Source organism: Montipora capricornis, chromosome 7 (assembly GCF_036669925.1).
Source record: "Montipora capricornis isolate CH-2021 chromosome 7, ASM3666992v2, whole genome shotgun sequence".
In the NCBI taxonomy this organism is placed as follows: domain Eukaryota; kingdom Metazoa; phylum Cnidaria; class Anthozoa; order Scleractinia; family Acroporidae; genus Montipora; species Montipora capricornis.
Genome location: NC_090889.1, coordinates 42842713 through 42851598, shown reverse-complemented (window position 1 = coordinate 42851598; position 8886 = coordinate 42842713). Strand labels below are relative to the sequence as shown.

At 39.8% G+C, this 8886-nt stretch overlaps 2 protein-coding genes across 2 annotated transcripts; one reads left to right on the top strand and one right to left on the bottom strand.

The window, feature by feature from the left end:
• Window positions 1–260: 260 nt before the first annotated feature.
• Window positions 261–1339, bottom strand: LOC138056025 (uncharacterized). The gene is made up of 2 exons (XM_068901875.1): window positions 416–1339; window positions 261–293 (listed from the first exon to the last, which is right to left on the bottom strand). Exons 1-2 carry the CDS (start codon window positions 1337–1339, stop codon window positions 261–263), a joined length of 957 nt encoding a protein of 318 aa, XP_068757976.1.
• Window positions 1340–6310: 4971 nt separating this feature from the next.
• Window positions 6311–7312, top strand: LOC138056024 (adenosine receptor A2a-like). The gene has a single exon (XM_068901874.1). It carries the CDS (start codon window positions 6311–6313, stop codon window positions 7310–7312), a length of 1002 nt encoding a protein of 333 aa, XP_068757975.1.
• The last annotated feature ends 1574 nt before the right edge of the window (window positions 7313–8886 follow it).

Genomic DNA, 8886 nt, shown 5'->3' with positions numbered 1-8886 from the left:
CAAAAAGACGCGGACCCAGACAGCTTCCCTGTGGAACACCGAGGCCCAAATCGAAGCTATCTGATTTAACCCCATCGAACAGAATATGTTGGCTACGCCCCAACAAGTATGACGAAAACCACTCTAGAGCTCTCCCGCGTATACCAAAGCTTGTGCTCAGGCGTCTAAGCAAAATTCCATGATCTACCGTGTCAAATGCGGCACTTAAATCCAAGAGGACAAGTAGCGTAACGCGTTGCGAGTTCATGTTTAAAAAAATATCATTGGCGACCTTGACTAACGCTGTCTCCGTGCTATGATGTTGGCAAAATACAGATTGTAGCAGCAGATAAAGATCTGACCGGACAATGTGGTCATATATCTGATTAAATACAGCACGTTCTAAAAGCTTAGAGATGTAGGCTAAATTGCTCACGGGAAGCAAGTTCTTAAACACTGAGTCTGCACCCAATTTCTTCAGCAAAGGTATAACCATAGCCACTTTCCAGTTTGCAGGAAAGATTCCAGAATCCAACGAGATGTTAATTATCTTCGTAATCACTGGGATAAGAGGCTCAATACAAGACTTTAGTAAAGGTGTGGGAATAGGATCAAGGCAGCAAGATGTAGATTTGGAGTTTGCAATAAGCCTGCACACATCCTCTTCAGACAGTGGCGTAAATGTCTCTATAAATAATGGAGTTGGTAAATCGCTATTGGTGTCAGTATCATCCGCGACAGCACACTGATCAAGCTCATCTCGCAGTCGAATAACTTTTTGCACAAAATACCTCCCCAAATCATTTGCAAGAGCTGATTTGTCAGCATAGTCTGAGAAGTATAGTGTATTCTTTTCCACTAAAAGGTCTTTCACAGCTCGAAATAGCTTTCCTTGATGATCAGCGTTTTTATCGATGAACTCGGCGAGAAAAGCTGATTTGGCTTCTTTAAGCAAATGCGTAACATAATTTTTCTTTCTGTTAAATGATACCAGATCCGCGGCAGTGCCAGTAGTCCTCCATCTCCTTTCAGCACGCCTACGCTCCCTCTTGGCTTCACGGATTTCATCCGAGTACCAAGGTACTTGGGGTCTAACTGTGACAGTTGTATCAGGTTGGACATCTCGTATAAGGCGAGAATCTGAGGATCGAGTTATCAATAAATCCAAAATATTGCCAGACACATGAGTTGGGAAATCAATGTGTTGCTGTAAGCCCATTGACGAAAGTAAGTCGAGAAAACGAACAGCATCGTTGTCCGACGGTACATTGACGTGGATGTTAAAATCACCAGCCATTATCAGCGGCTCAGTTGTCATGACGATAGATTCCAGGAACTCGGCGAATTCTGTAAGAAACATACTCGCAGTAATCGGATGATTAGGCGAATAGGGAGGTAAGTCCTAAGGAGAAACTGGAAACAATGCTTATGCAAAATCTGAAGGGGCAAACAAACAAAATTATCCTACTTTAGATAGAGGCCAATTGTATTCAACAAGAGTGAATCCAAGGACCTCGCAACGGAAACAGCGAAGATGTCGATTTTGAAGAAAGCTACAAACATTCGGTATTTAAAATTGAATCCAACATGGTTTCAGTCAACAGCTTTCTAAGGATAACAAAAGTTTCGATGAAGCAAATGCTTGAGAGATCCATGTCCGTCATCAATTGAGTCAACAGTGAGTCCTCCAGTACATATTTGGTACACATTAGAAAGTGACATTCGAAAAGTCACTTCGATGCAGGATGAAGCAAACGAGGACCACTTTCGATTTAATATTGAGCTGTCTTACACGATAGATGAAGCCAAGACCCTTGCTTAGTTAAGTCAAGGATGATCTCTGGAGAAAGCAAACCCGCTCATTGGAGAGCACAGTGTCCGTTTGTCTTGCAAGTTTCATACCGGACAACGACCAGCCGGCTGTCCAAATCAAGTCGAAGGTGTAGTGATGTCCAATTGTGGTTTTAGTACTTCTTTTGACTGTTTTACTGATGAATATTTAGATTCAGAGACTAATATATTGAAGAGATTAAAATTTGCAAAGAGCGTAGCGAACACGCCTCGAGCCATTCCAGTAAGCTCTCGCTTCGCGCGGCATAAATTTTGTCCAAAGGCCATGATGAATGGGTTAAACTATGTGCCCCGGGATTTACCTTAAGTGTGATGCATGATGATTACAAAATTCCTTTGTGTGCTATGCTTCCATCTAAGGTGAGCTCGAACTATAATTCAGCCCAGCATAAGAGAGAACTTGTGTCTGGCGCAGTTTTTAGCAAATCGATGTGTTGAACCGCTTTTTTTGTCAACATGAGATTGTTAATCCTCTTTCAGTGTATGTGCAAGCTTCAGGAAGAAAAGATCTAAACTGGATTTGAGGCACCTAAATTTTTGTCTTTAAGCAAAAATTTCTAGTGTGAAGATATTTCCACAGCCCTGAAGATCATTACAAAAGGTTTTTTTGTTTAGTTATGACTTCGTCTGATTATCTCCACGCGGAAATTTTCTCTGATCATGACCGTAAAATTCCTAGCTTTCTCCTACGATTTTTGCGACGGAAAAGTTTAAATAAGTTTAAATGCTGTTATGCCTTCTGGCTTATCATCCTTTCGGTACTTATTTACTTGGTTACTCAAGCTTCTTATTGACTTGGTGGAGAAGTAAAGGTATTTTCATTGTCTATTTTTCTGATGATGGCGTAGGAGAAGGAGTTTACAGTATGAAGCCAATATCAGCAGTTTGTTATTTATTTTACTTATAAATGATATTCTTCTTCTCTTCAATCAAGTTTACGCCTGTTTCCGGATGACTGTGTTGTGTACAGAGAGTTACCTTGCAGGACTGCCCAGCTCTCAGGGAAGATCTGTATATTTGGTCGAAGACCTGGCAACTTACCTTTGACGTATCTAAGTGCTTTGATCTTGGGATAACCCGTAATGACAAGCTTATTTTAAAAGTACCTACTTCAACCTATTTAGGCTGGCACATTGCTGATAATCTATCCTGGAACTATCGTTGTGAAAATATTTGCAAGAAGGCGAACTCAACCTTCGGTCTCCTCAGAGGAATCTTATCTGGCTGTTCTCTGGAGTATATATTTTATTTTATTTTATTTATTCATCTAATTAGTTAAGTGTTATTATATTAAACTTCTATTATAGTTAGCGCTGACTTCTGTTAGTGTTTGTTTAGGGCAAGTCCGAACGTGAACCGAAGCAAGATATCACTTGGTTAGATATTGCACTGGATACTTATGGGGAATGTATGTCTGACATGTCTGTCACTGAGCGCTGATTCTATAAGCTCAAAAGCCACATTGATACTATTCTACGAACGCAGGACAGTATGGCTGTTAACGCCGTCAGTTTTCTAGCCTCTTTGGCAGGCCAGATTAACTTTTTTACCCTGCGGGGAAACTGCGGCTAGGATTACGTCAAGAGCAAATTGCATGCAGGCTGTTGTTTACACCTACAATCGTGGTATGCCAATGTAATTTTTGACGGACCAGTCGTGTGATGAATTAGCGTTTTGGAAACTAAGTTAACGTCGATTTCGATTCTTAATTATAATTCGCCTTGGCTATCTCCTTCCCAACGATCCAGATTTGTTCATTTAGATGCTTCGGTTCAGGCGTGTGGTTCCTCGGTCGTTTCTGTTAGTTAGGTTTTCCACCTATACTAGTTCCATAAAGAGAGCATCAAAATCTCAACGTGGAGAGAGCTCATTACTGTCGATTTGGCATTGATCAGTTGCATGGTTTACAGACTACACAAACGTTGTTAGCATTGTTCATTTCTGCATGCGTGCCTGAACTGCAGCGCACCACTGCCAAGGACGGATAATGTCGTTAAGTTTTTAGGCTTTCCTTTTCCAAGTCATTGGGTCGCAAGCCTCTTGCAGTCACACATTTTCAAGCCGTAACTTTGTCTGCTAGTTGTGGCTTTTCTCCGGGTTGCAGTAGGTGTTTGTGAGAGCCGAGATTACGGGTAGTGACTGGTGTATTAAGGCTAAGTACAGCACGTGATTAGTCATTCTAAGTCGACACATTTTACCTGACGTAATTTTTCGAGATTTTGGACTTGTAAAGTTTTGTTGAACGGGTTTTTTATTTCTCTTACAGGTCCAGGTCTCTTACAGTTTTTGTGCGGCCTCCGTTTTTCAGTCCCGTTTGTTATCGCTGGGCGGCTCTTTCGGTATTCATCTTTTAGATGTTAATAGCGCCAAATGAGTGCTTACAGTCATGTTTGCAACGTTACACAGGTGCTCAAGTGCTGAGTCATTCTACGCCTAAATTGTAGTTAATTGTCATTTTTGTTTTTAATTTTATACATTCAGTTCGACTGGTACGCTATTACATATCTTAAAACCCCGAAGTGTTTGCGGCACTGCATTTGGTTCGGGGAATACGTTTCCACTTTTCATAGGTCTCGGATGAGAATAAAATGCAAATCGACTTGAATCCACAAAAAAATCCAAAGAAAAAAATTGTCTTAATTAACAACGTAGAAGCTTAAATGAACCAAACAATCGCGATCGTAGTGCGATTCGTAGGTGTGTTTCGACATCAGATCACGCACAGTAATCAAATGAAAATCGCCTCGAGTCCATAAATATGAGAAACACCTAAAAATATGTTCAAAGGATGGAAAATGAACGTATCCGTTAGGAAATTCTCATCCCGACGTCGATAGATAGGACGAACATTGTAGTGAATTAGACTACCTAAATGGCTGTTGTTTCAGAGCTGGGTTTTTTTTAAGTTTAAAAATGTGGTTACTAGTAAAATACGAAACCAAGAAAGATTGAAGGAAATAAAAGGGAATACATAACATTGGCTTCGAGCATGTTGATCATTTCAGAGTTAACTTAAATGCGTTTTTCACAGCGAATTGAAGCCCGAAGTGCTGTACTACTCACGAGAATTCGAAAGACTTGTGAATCAACAAACTCAGCATGAAAGAGATCAATATGTAAGCAAACCGCTTGATTTGCAGCTCTTCCTTTGTGAGAAAGTTCGCAGAAGTTAAGCCTTGTCAGGTAGGGTTTGTATCTGGATGAGAGACCATGCAAGGAGATATACGACACGCGAGATCCTTTCGTAGACGCCAAATGCCTTTTTTTTCAATCGGAATACTCATATTGAACGGAATCTTGACCATTCCGTTCAGCCTGACAGCTTTTCCCATTTGTATTTCACGAAGCTGCGATGAAGTTTACAAAGATGCATCAAAGTAGCCTCCCCGCAGCTGTCCTTTGGGGTTCGTTCCCAAAGGACGTCTGCGGGGAGGCTAGCATCAAAGAAGCCAAAATGAACCAGAAGACTTAAAAACAGCGCAGGCTGCAAGCTTCTGCTCTAATTCCCCGCGAGCAGAGGTTTCTTTTTTTTAACCTTCCGTCAGCCCAGCAAACTCAGAAGAAAAGACACCTGCCAGCAGGAAACCATTCTTAATTTCTGCATTAGCGCTTAATCACAATTCTTCTATAAGCTTAACTACAAACTGAGTTGTTTTTTAGTATATCGTGCAATAACAAAAACAAATTGTTAACGTTAAAAAACGTACCTCAGTATTTGAGTAAATTGTCATGTTAGACTACAGTTTTGCATTTATTTACCTTTATTTATAGTTCTTACGGAAACCAAACGGATGAGCAAAACAGAACTGTTCTTAACCGACCCTCAGCTTGGGTGTGTTCTTAAAGTTTTGGTTTGTCTCGCCTGATTGTTCTTATAAAAAAGCAGCTATGGCAGAAGGACAATAAACTGTTGAATGTTTTATTTTTGTGCGCGATGGTCTTCGAGAAAGAAAGCAGTGAAAATGTAAAATAAAATTAATTGTTTCATTGGAAAACAGATGCTACATCCGGAATGAACTGAAAAACTCAATTAAGGATGATTTTATTTGCACCTTCCTGTTAAATAGCGCAATAGGGAAGATATCGTAGACGTCACCCATTGTCATTAATGCGCCAACCAGAGCCCCATTAGCGTTCGAAACAAAACGTCTCTTGTTCCTGTGGTTAGCAAATTTTAATAATAAAAGCAATGTTTGAAAACAGATATCTTCCTTGCATCTTCAAAATAAAATTGTCCGCAGAAAAAGCAAAGCTAATCAAGAAGAAGAAGAAGAAGGGACAAGGTTTGAAAGAGCCTCTCACAGAACCTGGCAAAATGTGCTTATCTTATGCCGTTTTCAGTTTTTGACGTGTCCTTAAAAGAGTTGATAATATGCAAATTGACTTCAATATTACATCAATTTAATACTGACAATCATTTTAACATTAGTCCTGCTGAAAGCCGAGAAGAGTTAAAAATTCTTATTTCGTTTAAGACAACATGGCGGCTGTTCGAGGTACCTTTGACTATTGGAACATGACAAGTGAAGAAGCTTTGGTTCAAGTTTGGCTCAATATCGATAATGCTGAAACCATCTTCACTACTGTTGCTGTTCTGGCTATGATTTCGTTTCCAATAACAACGTTTGGAAATTTTCTAGTCGTATTATCAGTTTGGGTGGACCCTCTTCGAAAACTTCGATCTTCGCCTTCAAACTTTATCATCTTCTCCATGGCTGTTGCAGATCTTTTGGTTGGGCTGGTTGCCTGTCCACTCGCTGTCTTTTGGGGTTGGGCCTTATTATACAAGTACACCAACGCACAATTTGGTCTTTTAAAGTTCTTTGCAACGTTAATAAACGTAAGTGTTGGTCATATACTTCTTCTCAGCATTGACAGATTCTTTGCTGTGGTGACTCCTCTCCAGTATCGAGCCAAGGTGACGAGTAAACGAGTCTGCATCGTTTCTTTCACGTGTTGGATTTACTTTTTATTATTTGGGTTTGTGTTCTCGTTTTTGCGAAAGCATTATGCGCTAATGGGAACTCTTTATAATGTACAAATCTTCTGTATTCTCATCTGCATCGTGGTCATCAACGTTTTCACTTTGTACCGCTTTCACAAGTATTCACACAGCACCGAAGCACTGGGTGACCAGCATGCAGGGGTACCTCGCAAAATGATACTCCAGAGAGAAAGGACCGTGAACAAAGCTATTGCAATTGCCATCTCTGTATTTCTATTGTGTTTCATTCCTTGGTTCGTCGTACAGATGATATTGTACATTTGCTTAACATGCAATTTGTCGGTGTTGATGCTTGTGGATTCTATCGCTACCGCTGTCATGTACGCAAATTCTGCAATCAATCCATTTTTGTACGCTTGGAGACTTCCCAAATATAAAGAAACATTCAAGCACATCTTAAAAAAGTTAAGATGCTGCGGAAGGAATGAAACAATTGCAAGGGAGGCCGCGGATTACCTTCAAGATACAAAGCTTTGATGGGATTAAATATTCAAGATCTCGAGGAGTCAAACATTAAAATGGCGTTAGAAAATCTCCTGGAGCAATTTGCGTTAATACTAATCAATCCCAGTACCATTCCTCGTCGAATTCCAGCCTTGCTCAAACTAGTTAAAAAGTGCAACCGTGATATGGTAGATCGCTAACATTGCTCAGTACGCCCATTCGAAATTCTTCTTATGTTTGTATGCATGGCGCTTTCTTTAAAAAGATTCAAGCATCAGATCAAACTTGGGTTTGGAACAGACAAGCAGTGAATTAGTAAGACTAATTCATTGTTAACACTTTAATGGGGAAACCCGCGACACCTATATGTATTTTACATGTAAAAAAAAAACCCTCAGTATTCTCTACAAAAAATAATATTTTATTTGCAGCAGTTAAAATTATATTCTTTCCCTTTTCGTTTCTTGGGAGAAACGAGTTTTAAAATGATTATAAGTGGTTTTAGATGGAAAGAAACAAATCTGCTCAAGAAAAGTCCTGTCTCGTTTAAGAAAGAGTAGCTGGTATTCGTCTTAATTTGCCACACAAAAGAGTTATGAAAACCTTTTTAAAAAACATGGGTTCCGGTGTATGAAAAAAAGACCTTCCGACATAAATGTCGATAAAAAGTAAACAAACATCTTAAGGAAAAGCAATTATCTTACTCCACTTTTTATTCTTTAGGGAGAGTATTTACACAGCGTTTAATTTATCCATACGGAGCTCAGCGAGAACTTCGGGATGCCAGTATGAAATTTCAAAATGTGGAAAAATTGAAATGGGTCAACGAAAACGACGATTTTGACTAAAACTGGAAGAACGCGCTGTTTGAGATCAAATCTAGTTGCAGTGGCAGCCATTGTGGTCTAACCACACTAACCGTAATATCCTGCGGACAACCCGAGTTCAAAACTCGTTCTGTCCACTAATTGAATTTGATCCTGATAGTCCCTGCCTCAAATACTCTCCGAATTTAGCCAATTGGTTTGCCTCCGGCCAGTTGGGATTCCGTAGGTTATTTAACTGTTATGTTTCAATGTTGGCCCTGAAAAGCCACTATGGGAGAGGTCAAGGACCCCGCAGTAGAAACAACAAAAATGTTGATTTTGAAAAAAACTACAAACATTTCGAATTTAAGATGGAATCCAACATGAAAGGGGCCAAAGAGCCCCAACAAGAAGGACGAAAGAACACAATTTTGCTTTTATCGAAAATTATTAAAATTCGCTACTTCACTCACTTGTCACGAAGAGTTGCAAATTTCAAAGGCCACTTGAAATACTAGTTGTTTGTACAACTCCGGGTGTTGAAAAATTAAAAAGTTGTGTTCAAAAGTTAAGGTGAGATCTTGGTATGACGTGATGTACAAACCATTGACCTCTATGCTCTTATGTCGAGCATTACGTCAATAGGCCATTTCGGAATTGGGCAGGGAACTGGAGCGAGTTTCAAATTTAAACCAATCGATAAATTGACACCACCTCATGAAAGATAACATTAAGAGTAGCCGTATGTCCAAGTTTGATGCTTTTAGGTCGAACAGAGACCAAATTACGCATTTGAAAATC